This window comes from Onthophagus taurus, chromosome 1 (assembly GCF_036711975.1).
Source record: "Onthophagus taurus isolate NC chromosome 1, IU_Otau_3.0, whole genome shotgun sequence".
Lineage (NCBI taxonomy): Eukaryota > Metazoa > Arthropoda > Insecta > Coleoptera > Scarabaeidae > Onthophagus > Onthophagus taurus.
The window spans coordinates 33,900,002-33,918,759 of NC_091966.1; the positions used below are offsets into that span (position 1 = coordinate 33,900,002).

Genomic DNA, 18,758 nt, shown 5'->3' on the forward strand with positions numbered 1-18,758 from the left:
AAAAGTTTACGTTCTAAGAAACGAATAATGCGTGTTACTTACCATTTAAGTTTAAAATAATTTTTTCTAACATCCCCCTTCTAACGTGACTAATCAAATTTAACAATAAAATAATAAAAAAATTAAATCCCCGCGGGAAAAAAAAGCAAGGATAATAAAAACGTGCATTGAATAGAAAATTTGCATTTAAGTATTTTGTTGGTATACCATGACAAGATAATTGCGAAAACGATTTGATTTCTTTCCTTTTCTTATTTTTTTTTTATTATTGTTCTTTTCTTTTTTTATTACAAGCAAAAATTACATAACTTAGAATTAATACAATGGTGTGGTTAATTTGTGGAGATTTTAATGTAAAAATAGGTTTTAAAAAATTACATAAAAGATTATTAATAAATTAATATGGACAAAGAAGTAGACCGTGAACGTTTTTTTTTTCGACACGTGTCCTTTAAATTTTTAATTTTAATCCTACACATTTTATTTTTATTTCCTCAACGAACAATTCTTTAACGAAAATGAAAATCACACCTACGCTTACGTTTAATTAAAGATAAAACTAAAAAATTAAAAACATGAAGCGTTTTTCGACATTTAATTTTTTTACTCCAATCTTCTCGTTTATTTACTTCTTTTTTTTTTGTAAATTCCGATTTAGTGAATCATGTTACCTTTTTCGTTAAGAGTTTTTGATGGTGACGAAGAATCTCTTTCCGGTGAAGGTGACTGTGAACCTTTTGTTGGTTTCAAGCGAACCTTTGTATCCAAATGACGGAATCTACTTGAAATAACTCGCAATTAATAAAAATGCGGACGGAAGAATTAAAAGATTTATGAATGTTTCCACAAAATGTTAATCAAATTCAATTGGAGGAGAGGTTAATGAAACCATCATCAATTTTAATAAGAACAGAAAATGCGTAATTGTTACGTACACTTTTGAGGAAAATGATAAAAATTACTAAGAAAAATCTTTTTTTTTTTGGTTTGATTTGTGGAAACATAAAATATTGTTTTTAATTACCGTATTGGAACATCACTAGCTGCTTGTTTATGATTATTTTGTAATAGAAAAGCCAAAGGCCAACTTATCCATGATGCAGATGTATGATTTGGGCTGAAAAGAAGTAATTTTACTATTTTTGATGTTAAATTGTTTTTAATATTTTAACAATTTAAATGTTTTATGTTGTCGAGTATATGACTTTTATTACTTCTGGATAGTGCATTAGGTTGTGGACAATCTAACTTTTATCAATTTTGATTATCAGTTTTACCATAATTTATGAATTTTAATATTTTTTAACATGTAAATACCATTTAATTCTACTAAGTAATACTTATAGTCAACGAATCTGAATCTTAATCATTCTATTTATTTCTATTATCACCACATTAACCTTCTTAAATTGTTCCATAATTGTTTTGAGTAAGAAACTAATTTAAAAAGTTGTATCTTGGCAATGCTCATTAAGATGAGAAAAATTGATTTCGAATTAAGCATATCTTATGTTGCTGAAGTATGAAAACTTCATATACCTATGCTAATTAAGAAAGGATCCTGAACTTATGAAGGAGTCATCCATGTTAAAAAGGCAAAAATATTGTCTACATGCGTGTATAGATTTTCATATTGGAGTAAAGTAATTTTTATAGAAAACATAGAAGCATCCCCAATTACAAAAGCCTTCGGACCAGGGCATTTCAATCACAGTTTTTCAAACATGTTCCAAACTACATGCTCCAAACATCTCCGCACAACCAAAGGGCGTTGAAATTCTACCCATGATAATGCTAGGATTGTGAACTGCAAAAACTAACCTCGCACAAAGTAAATCTATTGATAGTCTAATAGATGGAAGAGTCTTAACAACTTGAGAAGAGATCATAAACCAGATGGATTCGAACAATCACGCTCACGAATTGAGACAACACTTCTACAAATACATAATCTGGATACTATTTATATGTCTGGATATATATAGATGGTGAAGATTATGCATCTCTGAAAACACCTTAAGATGATTCTCCATCATTAAACAAAATGCTAACCGATGAGGCATAACCCCTCCTAGATCAAAAACAAATTAAACATACGGACGAGGAAAAAGCCATCCCAAAAAGAATTAGATATCGTGTTTTTACTGCACCATCTAGCATTAACAGGAGCTATCTGTAGGGTTTTGCAGATTTTGAGTTATTAAGCTTGGTCATCAGGTTGGTCATCATATTGTGGCGTCTCGATCGCAAGGGACCTCGGCTTCATCAAATGAAATTGTAGATCTTTTGACTAATTAAGCCAAGGTCGCTTGCGGCCGAGACTATATTATATGACTATATTATGTATATCAACCTGAAACTAGTCCTTTATTAGGTGAAGTTGAAGATCTTTTTACTAATTAAGCCGACGTCGCTTGCGGCTGAGGTTCAGTGATTAATATTATATCAACTTAGTCATCATATTATAGTATTATATTGTTGCAACCGTAGTGTCTAGTGGATTTACATAATAAACTATGCCATGTTGTTGCAACCAAACTTTTTGCCGTGTTATGCACATACCCATGCTTCATTTCCAGCCCCTGCTACTTGGAGATACAGTTGTTACTATATCTTCCTTCCTATCCTTTCCAATAGAATATTACCTATCACCCTTAAGTAAGTTCTTCTCCTAGTTTATATTTGTTGGCTTAATTATATCCTTGATACAGATTTGTTTTTTCGTTTCCCATCACATACTCAGTTTTTACACATTCCCAGAACACGTTTACTACATTGATATTGTTTTTTCATGGAGGAACATATTCTGCTATAAAGTCAATTATCTGTATCGAGAATATTGTTGTTTTTACACTCTTTCTGCTATCTGACAATTTGTGAATTGTGAAGTCATATGCAAAATTATTTCAACTGATCGCCTCAACCGTTTTTTTTACCGATTTTGCATGTGTAATGGTGCATTATCAATATCACTTTGCGTTAGCTGTTTGGATATTCTGGCCGTTTTTTCATGAAAAGCTTGATTTATCGATCATTTGTTGTCATTAGCGTCTTAGCTGCTCATAATAGATCACACCCTGCTAATTCCACCACACACAGAGCATTGTCTTCAGTCAAAACGATCTTGGCTTAATTAGTCAAAAGATCTAGAATTTTATTTGATAAAGCCGAGGTCCCTTGCGATCGAGTCACTGCATTATGACTCAATATTTGCAAAATCCTACAGATAGTCCCTGTTAACGCTTGACCGTGAAGAAAAACACGAAATCAAATTCTGGTTGGAATGGGTTTGGATCATCGTCCGTATTTTTAACTTGTTGTTGATCTAGAAGGGGTTATGCCTCATCGGTAAGTATTTCGTTTAACGATGGAGTATCATCTTACGGTGTTTCCAAAGTTGCATAATGTATGGTCGCTAAATATATCCAGACATATAAATAGTGTCCAGATCTTTACACACGAATTGATTGCATTTATAGAAGCGTTGTGTCAATTTTTGAGTGTGGCTTTTCTATTTTCCTACTGTTTTTCATTCAATTCATGTAGAACCCATCTTTTGGATCTTTCCCATGGCTTTCAAACGTATGGAGACGGCTTCTTGTGTCATATTTAATTAATCCGCGAGTTGTTTGGCAGTAACCATATAATAACCAGAAAGGATACTAACGTCCGTTCCTTTAATGTGTGAGGAACCGCATTTTTTGACCTCGATTGATACCTTGTTGTTGGTGGTTAAACCACCTATACCTCCAATAACAACAAGGTGTTCCCTCTAAATCATGACATCACCACACAGACACAGAAAAATCAGTTTTGGCTATTCTGTGGTAACTACATTGATGGGCAAATTCATATTTACACACCTCATAGATCTCCAGTCCTTTGTTAGGTTCTTGTAAACCTCTGATGTATAATCTTTTAAAAGGCCAACACCAGGGATTGTTTTTTTATCTGCATTATTTACCTCCTGTATTCCTCGGTTTAGTACGTTATGCGATAACTTTACGAATATTGCCCAAGATACAGGTCCCTAATTCCTTCCCTATGCTCTTGAAGTCTTTCGTATAGTAGTTTCCAGAAAATTGATCAGGCAGATTAATCTTGAGTTGGTGGGATCCTTTTCTTGACCCTTTTATGCTTAGTTTTACAGTTTTCTCGCTTCCTCTTTTTAGTACTTTAGTTTCAAATGTTAAATATGCTTCGTCTAGTTGATTATTATCTGGAAACGTAGGGAATTCATTAAGTCACTAAATCTTTTTTTAACCTGAAGAAAACACGACATAGGGTTGTTATTCCCATTGTTTGCAATTTATATTTTAGAGCACGCCCCAAAGATCGAATTTCACATAAGTTGCTACAAAGTTTTCAAGATCTCTATCTTTTTGCCTCTTATGGTAGTTTTGTGGTCCTCTTTACTTATTCAAGTCCTTTTCCCTTACTGCATGGTTCATGACTCTCTGATAATGCTTTCGTAATTCTTTATTTTCTGCTCATTTTGTAATTAATCTCTCCAAATGTCACAAATCCCTTATTCTCCTCATTTGTCTTGCTATCAACGACGACGACGACATGCCAAATGATGTTGCCATTGACCACGTCTCCTTAGAGAATGTAAGCCAGTATATATATATCTTGATCACACTATTAAAATTAGCAAAGATAATCACACAGCCGAAATAAAGCGACGGATTTAACTATTATGAGCATCATTTGGTAAACTCAGTTTTATACTGAAAAGCAAAGAAATATGAATGCTATACTGCCATTGACTACATACGAATTTAAAACCATGCCCTTGTCAAAAAAAACTGAAGAACAACTTAGTGTAACCTAATGAGCGATGGAACAAGCAATGCTCAAAAGTGGCAGATGTTATGAGTCGAGTAGTGAGGCTTAAGTGGTAATGGGTCGGGTATGTGGCATGAAAAAATACAGAAAAATGGACACAAAGAATGGCACAGATTGATGATGTGAAGAGTGTGGCGGGGAAAAATGGATATAAACACCAAATGACAGAAATGAATGGAGATATTTAGAAGAGGCGTATGTGTACAGTGGATGAATACAGGCTGAGGAACAAGAAGAAGATGTTGTCTCATTCTTATGTACTGCTTAATACTACAGTTCTATGTAACCCCAATTTTTTTTAACCTCCGATCTTAAATATGTTTACCTGGTTGCATAATTACACTTTCTGTCAATTTTTACAAATTTTATAAATTATATGATAACGAGTATTATTACTTACGTTGGAATTTGGACAGTAATTCCAGTATTATTTTGTGGTGTAGTCGCCATATCAGCAGATAAAGTCTTTACAATCGACGGATTATAAATTTTTGGGTCACTAACCATTCGAACAAAAAACGATCGTTTATATGCAAGAGTTTCCTTTCTTTTTCTATCCAACATATCAAGAACTTCGTCTTGTTCTTTTTCAATCTCCTGTCGTTCCAATAATTCTTCGGCAAATTCCACAATAACTTTCCAAGCGTAATCTATATCTTCTTCTGTTGCGTTTTGAGCCACAGCACAAAATCTTATTATATATCTATTACGGACTTGAGCGGGAACCATGTGTAATTTCCCGGAAGCGTTAATATTACTTAAAAGTTTTTCGTTTAATTTATCGGTTCCTCTTAATCGGAAACAAACCAAACCTAACTAAAAAAATTTAATTAAATCTTAAGATAAAATAAAATCTTTTTATTTATTTCCTTACTTTCACTTCGTTACAAACTTGAAATCGCTTATCGGCCAAAACTTTTGCTTCAAATCTTTTCGCTAAAGCAATGTGATGTCGAATATATTCTCGCAATCCCGAAATACCGTAAGATCTCATTACGAACCATAATTTCAAAGAACGAAATCGTCTACTTAATGGAATTCCCCAATGCCGATAATCGATTGATTTTTCAGAATAGCCGTGCTGCAAATAAAGGGGATCTACGACCAAAGCCGCAGTTAACCGGATTCTATCTCGAACCCAAAGACACGAACAATCAAAATTTGTTAATAAAAATTTGTTTGCGTTTGTATTAAAAGAATCGGCGTATTCTATTCCGGTCATTAAATGTTTTAATTCGGGGCAAATGAAGGAACTTCCGGCGTAAGCTGCGTCAACGTGTAACCAAATGCATGGGAATTTTTGACAAACTCGACCGATTTCGTCTATATTATCAAAAGAACAACACGCCGTTGTTCCTAATGTTGTTGAAACGAAAAATGGGATTAATCCCATTGCTTCATCTTCTTCCATAGCCTAAACAATAAAATAGAAAATTTAAGTGGGTCTTTAGATTATTAAAACTTACAGCTAAAAGTTGTTGACCACGTAAAGAAGACTTTTCATCTGGTTCTAAAATTCTTAATTTAACAAATGAGATCATAGCTGCTTTTTCAACACAAGAATGTGCTTCTTTTGAACAATAAGCCATTAACTTTGATAATAAAAGTCCTTCTTCAACGAAATTGTGTTGTTGTTTTAATCGTTTGATTGCTTGAGCTCTTGCAGCTAACATGCAAACTAAAACACATTCACTTGCTGATGCCTAAAAAACAATTTTTAAATCGAACATGATTTACAACAATTAAGACTTTATTTTATTACTTGTATGACACCACCACCTTTACTTCCCTCATTCATTGATAAAAAATCATTTGGAAGTCCAATTGCTTTTCCAAGCCAATCAACGACGATCGTTTCTAACTCAGTACAAGCAGGACTTGCAGCCCATGAAAATCCAATACAACCGATTGCATCCGATAACATATCGCCTAAAATCGATGGGAATGAATTTCCTGCTGGAAAATAGGCGTGGAAACGGGGGTGTTGCCAATGAGTTACTCCAGGCATTATTTTTGAATCAACATCCGACATAATTTCATCCCAATCTTCCGGATTTTCGGGAGCTTCCAATGGAAGAAGATCTTTTAAGTAACCAGGTTCAACACTTGGAGTGACTCTTCTTGTATTAATATTATCCAAGTATTCGCACATGTAATCGATCATTTCTTTGCCACGAATCTTAAACTCATCTGAATTCATTTCTATAAATTAATTACAAAAATTATAAAAAATTGTCTCTTTAAGTTGAAAGAGCATATATTAGAAAAGATTGAGTGAATCAAAATTTTGTATACACATATAAACATTCAGCAAGAGTTTTTGTCTCTCCACTTTGTCATTTTAACAATAAGACAGGATTTTTGTTATCATTTAGTTCAGCAATGTAAAGAACAATGTAATACAAAAGATAATTTTACAGTAAGTTGTTTTTGATTTTTCTTTTGTGGTTATGATTTCAAGCAACAAAACTAGTATCCACAACTGATTTGTGTTGTTGGTGAATCTGCCAATATTGATAAAGATGCTGCCTTAAGATATCTGAAGGAATTAAAAGAAATCATATCAGATTAAGGTGTCATTGTGATAATTAAGCTTTTTTTCCAAGCCCTATTTATGACGAAGCTAAGAAGGATTTCTCGAACCCATGAAAGTATTCGAGTCAATTTGGAAATCTGGTTGGACAACAAGTGCTCTTGACGAAAGTGTTCAAGACGTAGTCAACACTGCACTTAATCTCACCCCAGCATCAAATCCACAATTATTTGAAATTGTGGTAAAAGAGATTAAAATGGACTTCTGTACCAAGCAAAAGTTTGTTACAACCCGTCCAAGCTACGCATCGGAGCCAAAATATCTTTTAATAGATTAGCAGTTGACAGAAATAAGGATATATATCTAATCTTCCTGGACCATGAAAAAGCAGTTAGCAGCTTTCGGCCAGGTATGGACACAACATAATGTGGAATACATTAACAACCGCACTCTAAGCAAGTTTAAATCAAAAATATACACAAAACTAATGCGAACAGTTAGACTGAATGGAAAGACATCGGATAAGTGTAGAATGGAAAAGGGAGTTATATAAGGCGGCAAATGACTGGAAAAGCAGATGTCCTACAAAATAACAACCAAATGTGCAATATCTCTTAACAAAAGAATTCAATGATAATAACAAAATCAAGAAAACATAAATGTAACAAATAGATGGACAATGACTCGAATTAGGAGAAAATTACGAGAATCATAATTAGTAGTGGTGGAACGGATGGTGATTTTGCGAAAAGCCGGATACCGGATATCTATCCGGCCATTATGGTTATGATTGAATGGATTTTATACGAATTTTTAAAACTTAATTGGCGAAAATTGCAAAATTCGAAAAAATTGTCGATCATTTCAAAAATTTATTTCTCAAGAACTAAAAGTGATTTTTCAAAACGGCTTGTTGCATTAAAAAGAGGATACTTGAATTAATAATTGGTGATATTTCCACAAGGATCCTTCTAGAAATGAATTTTATATCGAATTTTGAAAGTTATCGATGAAAATTGCAACATCGAAAATGTTATCAAAACTTCATATATTGTTTTCTCAAAAACGAAAAGTTATTTTTCAAAACGTGTTGGTTCATTGGAAAGAGGGCACTTTTATTAACATTTTGACAAATTTTTAAACTCATATTCCAAGAAATGGATTTTATACGAATTTTTAAAACTTAATTGGCGAAAATTGCAAAATTCGAAAAAATTGTCGATCATTAAAAAATTTATTTCTTAAGAACTAAAAGTGATTTTTCAAAACGGCTTGTTGCATTAAAAAGAGGATACTTTAATTAATAATTGGTGATATTTCCACAAGGATCCTTCAAGAATTTAATTTTATAGCGAATTTTGAAAGTTATCGATGAAAATTGCAACATCGAGAATTTGCTCAAAACTTCAAATATTGTTTTCTCAAAAACTAAAAGTTATTTTTCAAAACGGGTTGATTCATTGGAAAGAGGACACTTTTATTAACACTTTGGGATATTTTCATACTCATATTCCAAGAACTAGATTTTATACGAATTTTTAAATCTTAATCAGCGAAAATTGCAAAATTCGAAAAAATTGTCGATCATTTCAAAAATGTATTTCGCAAGAACTGAAAGTGATTTTTCAAAACGGCTTGTTGCATTAAAAAGAGGATACTTGAATTAATAATTGGTGATATTTCCACAAGGATCCTTCAAGAAATTAATTTTATAACGAATTTTGAAAGTTATCGAGGAAAATTGCAACATCGAAAATTTTCTCAAAACTTCAAATATTATTTTCTCAAAAACGAAAAGTTATTTTTCAAAACGTGTTGGTTCATTGGAAAGAGGGCACTTTTATTAACATTTTGACAAATTTTTAAACTCATATTCCAAGAAATGGATTTTATACGAATTTTTAAAACTTAATTGGCGAAAATTGCAAACATCGAAAAAATTGTCGATCATTAAAAAAATTTATTTCTCAAGAACTGAATGTGATTTTTCAAAACGGCTTTTTGCATTAATAAGAGGATACTTTGATTAATAATTGGCGATATTTCCACAAGGATCAAGAAATTAATTTTATAGCGAATTTTGAAAGTTATCGATGAAAATTGCAACATCGAAAATTTTCTCAAAACTTCAAATATTGTTTTCTCAAAAACTAAAAGTTATTTTTGAAAACGTGTTGGTTCATTGGAAAGAGGGCACTTTTATTAACATTTTGACAAATTTTCATATATATTATTCCAAGAACTGGATTTTATACGAATTTTTAAAACTTAATTGGTGAAAATTGCAAAATTCGAAAAAGTTGTCGATCATTTCAAAAATTTATTTCCCAAGAACTGAAAGTGATTTTTCAAAACGGCTTGTTGCATTAAAAAGAGGATACTTTAATTAATAATGGAAAGTGATAACAGCGACAGTTCTGTTAGTAATGAATGTGATGATGAATTGCAAGTGAAGAAAACTAGACGAAAATACAACAAGACATTTTATATATCGTATTAGGATTGTTATAATGAGGTTGCTAATGACAAACCTGATAAAAATAAAGTTGTATTCAATGAAAAAAGTCCTATTGGGGTTGAACTTGATTATTATCTCCAGTGTCCAACACCTAAAAGAGATACTAATTCCTGTGAATGGTGGAGTACTAAGTACATAATAGCTTTTAATATCCGGCCAAAGCCCACTAATTACCACCACTTTTTTTTTAAGTACTTTTATTGCCAGACCAGTAAATTAACATTACTATACAAGGCTTTTTCTTATACTAAATAAATGTCACATTACATAACTAAAAGGACCTCGTCACTTACAAAATAATAAACATAAGTCAAATTGGATGGTAACATTTAACGTATTTTAAATCAAGTAGATGTCTTGTGGTAGTTTCCTTTTAATACGACAGTGGATGTTCTTTTTGCTGAGGTTGTATGGCTGTAGTACTTCTGTGTATTGTATGCGTTCGTGAAACCGGGAAGTCATTTAAGATATAAAGGCTGTGATACTATCAATTTTTAATTCGTTGTGTAGTTGATCATTAGAGATATACCACTCGGAGTCTACTGCTATGCGTAGTATTTTGTTTTGTAAAACCTGAACCTTATTAAGATTTGTTTTAGCCGAGTTTCCCCAGACAACGCAGGCATAGGTAATGAGTGGTCGAATGAGTGTTTTATAAATTAGAATAGTGTTTTCGCATTTAAGTCTTGTTCTCCTGTTTATCAAGGGATACAGTTGTTTCAACTTTCCGTAACCTTGATTAACTTTTTGGAGTATATGGTATTTCCAAGTTAATCTTGTGTCAAGGAATATGCCAAGATATTTAACCGGTTCGTCCGAGTCGTTCCATCTAATAGTTTCTCCGTTAATTGTTAATTCCGGTGAGCTTTTAATTCGTTTGAGTGTAAAAATTTTAGCGATGCACTTGGATGTATTTATTGCTATATTCCAAGACTTGAACCATTTAACTAGGGTGTTTATAGCTATTTGCAGATTTTTAGTCGCATCCTCGAGTTCAAAGCTTTGCGCTATTAAGGCTGTATCGTCCGCATATGCCAGCATGTGAACATTTGGTTGTGGCATATCACTCATGTAGATGTTGAACAGGGTGGGAGAGAGGACGCTGCCTTGAGATACACCAGCGAGTATATTTTTTGTTTCGGAGAGGGATTCATGAATTTTAACAGAGAAGGATCGGTTTTTAAGGAAGGATATTAGTATTTGCTTGATATTGCTGTCAAGATCCAGGTGTAATATTTTATAAATTAATCCGTTGATCCATACACGGTCGAAAGCTTGGGCAATATCGAGAAATAAGGCGGTCGAGTATTGCTTCATTTCAAATCCGTTTTCAATTATGTTCGATAATCGTTGTAATTGATGACTGGTCGAGAACTGGTTTTCTAAAACCAAATTGGAAGTGTGGAATCACATTCATTTCGTTTAATGCTTCACATAGACGGTAATTAATTACTTTTTCTAAGATTTTGGATAATGTAGATAATAGACTAATCGGTCGGTAGCTGGTGATGTTGCTCTTGGGCTTCCCTGGCTTTAGAAACATAAGTACATGGCCTTGTTTCCAACAGTTTGGAAAATAACCTTGTTCCAGACAGGCATTGAGTAATCTCTTCAAAAACTGCACTACTGTTTCCGGTAGATTTTTTATGGTCAAGTTAGGAATTTGATCAGGTCCTGGAGCTTTCTTAGTTTTCAGATTTTTAATAATCTGTCGAATTTCATTTATTGTGACTTTTGGAAAGTTACTGTTCAATACCGGATTATGGTTTTCATTATATGATATCACAGAAGTTGTGAAATTTGGGGTGCTGAAGAAGTGGGGTCTGAATATTTTCTCCAGATATTCTGCAAAACCAGTACTTTTCTGTTGATCAGTTACTAAGTGTCCATTATCAATATTTAAAGTTGATATTTCATTAGATTTTCTCAAGATTCTTCTTGTTGCTTTCCATATTTCGTGACTATCGGGTTGTATGTTGTTTAAATATTGTTGAAAAGATTTTATGCGATACGCATCAAGTTCCTTTCTTATTTGTCGTGTTAATCGATTTACAATTGACTTGGTTGCAGGGTTTCTCGTCATTTGCCATTCACGTCGCAGGCTGTTTTTCTGGTTTATAAGAGATTGGATTTTTGATGGCGGGAGATAATTATCAAACTGCGGTTTACATTTGGGGAATGATGATTGTTTTATACAAATATTGATTGTTTCTGTGAGACGCTGTACACTTTGGTCAATTGACTTTTGGGTATTTAGACTGTAGTCGTTATTATTGAAGGTATTCTCAAGTGCGCCTTTAAACAAAAGCCAGTTAGTTACTAGTTTGTTGTTATTTTGGGTAAGACACGGTGAGGTTTTGAACGATAAAATCACAGGAAGGTGATCTGAATCCAAATCTACCACCACTTCTTGATTTATTAATTAATTGAAATTTTTAGTCAATGCGACGTCTAGAATGTCGGATTGGTAATCATTTCTATGTGGATAGTAGTATGTGTATGTATTAGGTGCGTGCACCATGAAGTTGTATATTGAGGACAAATTTAATAGTTTAATTCCCGCTTGGTTATTAGCTCTACATCCCCAAGCTGTGTTCTTACTGTTTATGTCACCCAACATCAGAATTTGGCGGTTAGTATTGAAGATTGATTTTATATCCTCCTCAATGAGGGGTTTATTGGGTTGCTTGTAAGCACTAAAGATGTTAAGGGTAGAGTTATCAGTAAGTGTAATTTCTATACCGATAATTTCAATATTACTGCAGTTAAGTAATGGGAGTTGTTGATTCGTGAACTTTTTTTTAATTAATATAGCCACCCCTCCGGAAGCTATGCGATTATTTCTGTCCTTACGATAGATTTTGTAACCTGGAATTGTGAAATTCTCATTTAGAGCCAGATGTGTTTCAGTGATACATGCAACGTCAATGTTTTTTCTCTGTAAGAAAGTTATTAGTCTATTGCGTTCCTTTTTAATTCCGTTAATGTTTAAGTTGAGTATTTGGAGATCGTATAGAATTATATTTGCGTTATTAATCATTTTTCTGGAGAATATTGGAGAGGTTTGTTAAAATTAATGTTTTTAATTGGTGCAGAAGCGGTTGTAAGTATGAAAGTATGGCGGATATTATGGTATTAACGATGGTATCAGTTGAGGAAGTTGTAGGTTCATTTGAATTTTGTGGTGGATTTGTATTTTTAATTGCATTTGCGTAGGTTTTATTGGGATTATTAGAAGAATTGGGTAGGATTGAGTTGGGTTGTGCACTTAAGGATGGAGTGGTTAATTCGTGCCGTCTTTGTCGACTTGTGGTAGGTTTGTTTCTAGAATTAATTTGTTCTAGATAGTATTTACATCTCCTGTAATTAGCTGGGTGATTTTCATTACAGTTAACACATTGAGGTGGATCGCTAGTAGGTTTCGGACATTCATTAGTTAAATGATTTTCTTTACATTTGACACACCTTGGTGGCATTGCGCAGTAATTTTTGGTATGACCGTATCGTTGACAACGATAACATTGTGGAACAGAGCGAGATGCGCGTCTGGCTTCTACTGTTACAATAGTGTGGTCAAGTTTATTCAACTTGAAGATTTCTGATGCTTTTTCGGTCGCCGTGAGTTCGATAGCGCATATGGGTATTGCTATCTTATTTTTGTTATACAATCTACTTACTTTTAATACTGGGAAACCTTGTTCGATTAGTAAATTTGTTATTTCTTCTTCTGTCAATGACGGGGGAATATGTCTGATAACCACCGAAAGTGGTTTGGAATCTGGGTTTCTATAGGTGTAGTGGTCTATTTTACTGGTTTTATAATGGTTAATTAAGGTCCGAAAATCATCTTCAGTGGTTTTGTTTATTTTAGTTGTATCAGTGGAATAATGTATTGTGAATTCACATTTTACTAATTTTTTTATATCCTTAAGAATTTCTTGATGGTTAAAAGACCCTTTTAGAAATATTGGTGGAATTCGTTTAATTTTTTGAGCAGTTGTTTGACTTGAGGTAGATGGACTCGGTTCGTTGTCATCTGGTCGGTTGTCGAGTTGAGAAAGTGGAAAAAACTGATTTGTTTCGAGAATATGAACAGGTTTGGTATTTGGAGTCCATATGTATCTCTTCAAGGTTTCATTTATAGGTGGTGACAATTCGTCAGATTTTCTCTTGGAGCTCATAAAGTTAAGGTTGAATTACAATCCCTTAGGGCTGCTCCTCGTTTATACCGATATATAAGGGTTGACACTCCCGACAACACGATAAATAAAAGTTAATATTATGAATAATCGAGTGTTTACGTTAAGGTTTATATCAGTTGGATCAGATCTCACAATACGCACGTCCGTATCGCTTGAATGACCGACATAAACTCCAATTACCATCACTAATAATTAGTAAAGTTTGCAGCAAAATAGATCAAGAGACGCAACAGAATAGCAACAGTAAGTAAAGTGCGTTACCAGATAAATAATAATATATATATGCCAATCGTACCTTGCTAGGTAAGAAAGAAGAAAACAAAATATTACAAAAATGATAATATTTTTTTCCCAACCCAACCCATGAATCAAAAACTTAGAGTGACTTAGACAATGCTAATCAGGCACAAATCTAGAATGGGAGTAGCAGAGATGAAGTATCTGTGAAAAATTGTATCTGTACAAAACATAACATACAAAAAAGAACTGAGTTTGACAGTTGTAGTAGTAAACATAGAAGAATAGAAAAGAAACAGCTGTAATGAATAAACACTGACATTAGGGCGCAGCGCGATATCCGATTTATGGATTGTAGGCGATCCACAAATTGCCTGGTGGTACTGGGGCCTACCGAAAATCCGTAAATCGGATGTTCCGTTACGCCGTTGTCAGTGCCATAAATTCCTCAACGTATCTGGTCTTCGCCAGAAACACATGCAAAGAGCAGTCATGAGATCGCGGGCATAGCTTGTTGGAAAAGATGATAGAAGCCAACCCGCAGGGATAATTTGATAAGAGAAAACAGAAGCAATGGACAAGAAAGAGTTGTGTGATACTTTCCCTACTATGTTAAAGGCGCAAAACAGTTGTGAATTAAAGTGGTGCGAAGAATTACGCATGTTTAATTCTTGCTTCAATGAGACCCTTCATGAGATTAGTCTACCCATAGACACATTATAGCACCTAATAACATCAGGTTGACTAATTTAGATGGTCTTTTTCTACTTCTGAAAAAATTATAGTCTATTGGCTCCATTCCAAATCTTGTAGACACAACAGTAACTACATTGTTGTCCATCCATCTCATAAAAACAATCCGGTTGTTCGGTCTAAAGTAGTATCACAATTCCCTCTACGTTTCTTTTTCATCAGCGACTTCGATGCTAATTCAAATATCTCAATAGGTGCAGACTTGTAAAAAGGTTGTCAAAATAAATGTCATACGGAAAAATTTTTAAGGTTGCTTTTTAAGCCGTCTTACATCGTAATTAATGGGACGGTTAAAGAAATGAGGAAATCTTCTAACTGCTTGTGTCATACTAGCTTTATGGGGTGTCATAGTCATTGCATTCGTCAATACATTTTATACTGGTCCTGCATACATATCCTGTATGACATTTTGTATAACAATTTACTGCTCGAGCACATGTTTCAAGACTGAAGAAGACGTTTTTCTATTTCGTTTAGAACCATCATTCAATACTGCTCAAAATCGAAATTCTGGAACACTGGTACTAAAAGTCATAGCCAGCAATGAAGACACAGTTCTTTGTATGTTCAGTAATGAGTTTGTTCATAAAATTAATGCTATCTTTCTCTTCAATGATACAGTTTTTCGTAGCATTAAAGAAATTCATTTAATGATGCAGATATTTTTCATGCCATTGGTTCTTACTTTACTAAAGATGGTCACAAGTCTTTGTCAGAAGTACAAATCACACAGTTCCCGCACCAACTTGTTAATTTCTTAGATTGTAAAAATAAAGCTGTAAAAGTTATCTTGCAAATTATAAAATGTAAGGTGGCTTACTACTCCTCCACCCCACAAATCTAATTTGAGAGCTTGATATCTTCTATCACCTATTATTTAGTATAGTTTGCAGATCATCAAGTTTTTAAACATTATTATGAATTGGTGCTTTTAAAAAGGTCACGCAGAATCAGACCATACAGTAACTTTTTTTAAGTCCTCCCAAAAGTTGATGTAATAAAACTTCAAAGATACCAATTTGGCGAAGTATTATTTTTACTAGCTAATAATCCTGTTGTTTTTGTCGTCATGTAGCTCATTATTATTATGCTGTATATTACCTCCAAGCGTTCGTTTGATGTCTTTGCAGCTTCGTGGAATCATATTCAAATGTCATAAAGCAGTTTTGGGACTTTGAAAGCCAATCTTAATCTTAATCCCATGTGTAATGATTAATTTACGGCGGCAAAGACCGGATCGAAGGAGTTATTAAATTTATTGACATATCTTATTATTAAATATTTTTTTTGAAATTTAACATCACATTAAATATATTCGTTCAAGTCAATTAATTTTCTTTTTAGTGATGGGATGTGATCGTTGATGCGCGAGGTTCATTCAATTCATTGATAGTGAATGGTGGCGCGGTATGAATAGGGAGACTGGTTGGGTTAAGAAAAAAAATAAACGGTCTATTGGGGGAAATGAACGAATGAATGATCTGGTGGCTGATATAAAAATTCAATTAGGAGCAGTCAGACGCATCATCTCTCGACGCGCCCCAGTTTGACGCCCCAACCGTTGGTATTCGACGCGAGCATCTCAGGAATGCGAAACGAGGGGGGCCGATATTCACCCCTCGAATGATAGTAATATAGATCTTGAAAGGAATTTCTTAAACGAAAATCTATTCAAAATTCTTAATAAAAGAAAGACAAAAAGAATGAATTTAATTTTATTAAATTATTTTAATCGAAACCGAAAATGGAGTTTACTTTTTTATAGCTACACGTTTTTTACCTTTTAAACCAATTAGAAGAGACAAAAGTTTAAAGAAACCTTATATTATTACCCTTCAATTCTCTTTATCAACTTAAAAAAAATCCTCATCGATAACACCAACAAAAAAAAACGTACAAAAATAAAAATAATCTAAAATTTTTCAAAAGTTATTGTTTAATTTTATATTACCCCGTTATTATAAATTTTAAATAAGATCCTACCTGTTGATGTTGAAGCACTAAAAAACTTTTTCTTATAGAGGGTTGTCTCTGTTGATTTTCTCCAAAGTTGATCCGGAAGCCGTAACGCGTGACTGAGACCCCACGGCAATATGCAACCACTTTTAAATGACCGCGCAAACTGCCTGTCCCCCGCGCATCCCCAAACCACCCTTTGGGCTATTTCACGTTTTAATTGACCGCAAACGAGATCTCGCGCTTTAAAGCTTGAACTTGCCCCCCACGCGCTTAATGTTTCCCCAAACGGGGTCTTCGTCGTCTGCTGACGACAACTTCTCGATTGCTAGTTGAAAATTTTGAGGTGGATTTTAGTAAATTGGGGAATTAAGGAGATATTAAGTGAGTAGGAAAACTGATTAATTAATTTTTTGATTTGGATGGGTTTCATTAAAAATATTGATTTGAGATAGTTTTATACAGATTTTATACCAATTTTAATTAATTTTTATCCTTAAAACATTAAAGATATTTATATCTTTATAATTTATGTATAGAATTGAGTATATTTTATATATTTTTAAAATTCTCGATGTATATTTGAGTATTTTGGTGGAAATTAATGGCAAATAATATTAGTTTCAAAAAAAAATTAAAACCTTTTAAATGTTGTACATTTATTTATTTATTTTATTTATTTTTATTTATTGACGCATAATATAATATAAGTATATCCATAATATAACAAAAGAAAAATTGTATACATATTAAAAAAAAACAAACAACAAGAAAAAAGAAAAAAAATGTGCGCCAAATGGAGATACCTCAGAACAGTGAAGAACACTGATCTGTTCTTCCGGCACCCCATAAAAAAATCTATCAACTAACTAAACTAACTAACTACTAACTAATGGTAAAAATAATAAACTTAAAAAAAAAAATAAAAGAAACGAAAGGGCCACGAATCAACTATTAAAGTGCAAGCATTACGAAAAACCAGCAATCATAACATAGTGTGTATGGAGTCTCGGAGAAAGAGAAAAAAAAAACAATTGCGCGACCTAGTCATTTATTACAGGTCAGAAAAAGCCCTTTGATTTTCTTCTTGAAGGAGATACCACCAAGGTGCTGGAATTCAGGAGGAACAGAATTATAATAGGAAACAATGGTGTAAGGAAACGACCTCTTAAACAGCTCAAGCCTGTGACGCGGTATTGCCAGGTAATCTTTTTTACGTACATTAACGTTGTGAACGTCAGTTCGGAAACGAATTCTTTCGTACAAGTACTGTGGTACCCTCTTATTCAGCACATGGTGGTAGAAAACAAGGGCATACAACCTACGACGTGCAGCCATACGCAGCCAACCGATATCCTCATAAACATGAGATATTCGATCGCGATTTCTCAAACCAGAAATGAATCTAATACAAGAGTTTTGTAGCTTCTGGATACGGTATTTGTCACGGCCCTTGAGACAAGGTCCGTAAACGACATCACAATAATTAAGATTAGACAAAACAAGTGTTTCACAGAGCAATATTTTTATTCGTTAGCACAGTACGACCTCCGCATCATCGAACTAACATGCTGCGTAAAACGAAGTTCGGAATCCAGTATGACACCCAAATTTTTTGCTTCACTTGAAATATTCAATGGACTATTTTTAACAAAAATCTGTATATTATTTTTTATTCTATTCCTGCACGCTTTACTCCCGAACAATAATA

General features: G+C 33.5%; 1 protein-coding gene across 1 annotated transcript; it reads right to left on the reverse strand.

Annotated features, from left to right (window-relative positions):
- Nucleotides 1-593: 593 nt before the first annotated feature.
- On the reverse strand, nucleotides 594-17,171 carry LOC111429260 (Tyrosine decarboxylase 2). The gene is made up of 7 exons (XM_023065130.2): nucleotides 17,075-17,171; nucleotides 6,611-7,050; nucleotides 6,315-6,551; nucleotides 5,723-6,262; nucleotides 5,249-5,664; nucleotides 1,025-1,117; nucleotides 594-778 (listed from the first exon to the last, which is right to left on the reverse strand). The coding sequence occupies exons 2-7, from the start codon at nucleotides 7,046-7,048 to the stop codon at nucleotides 655-657; spliced, it is 1,848 nt and encodes a 615-aa protein (XP_022920898.1). The 5' UTR covers nucleotides 7,049-7,050; nucleotides 17,075-17,171; the 3' UTR covers nucleotides 594-654.
- Nucleotides 17,172-18,758: the final 1,587 nt, after the last annotated feature.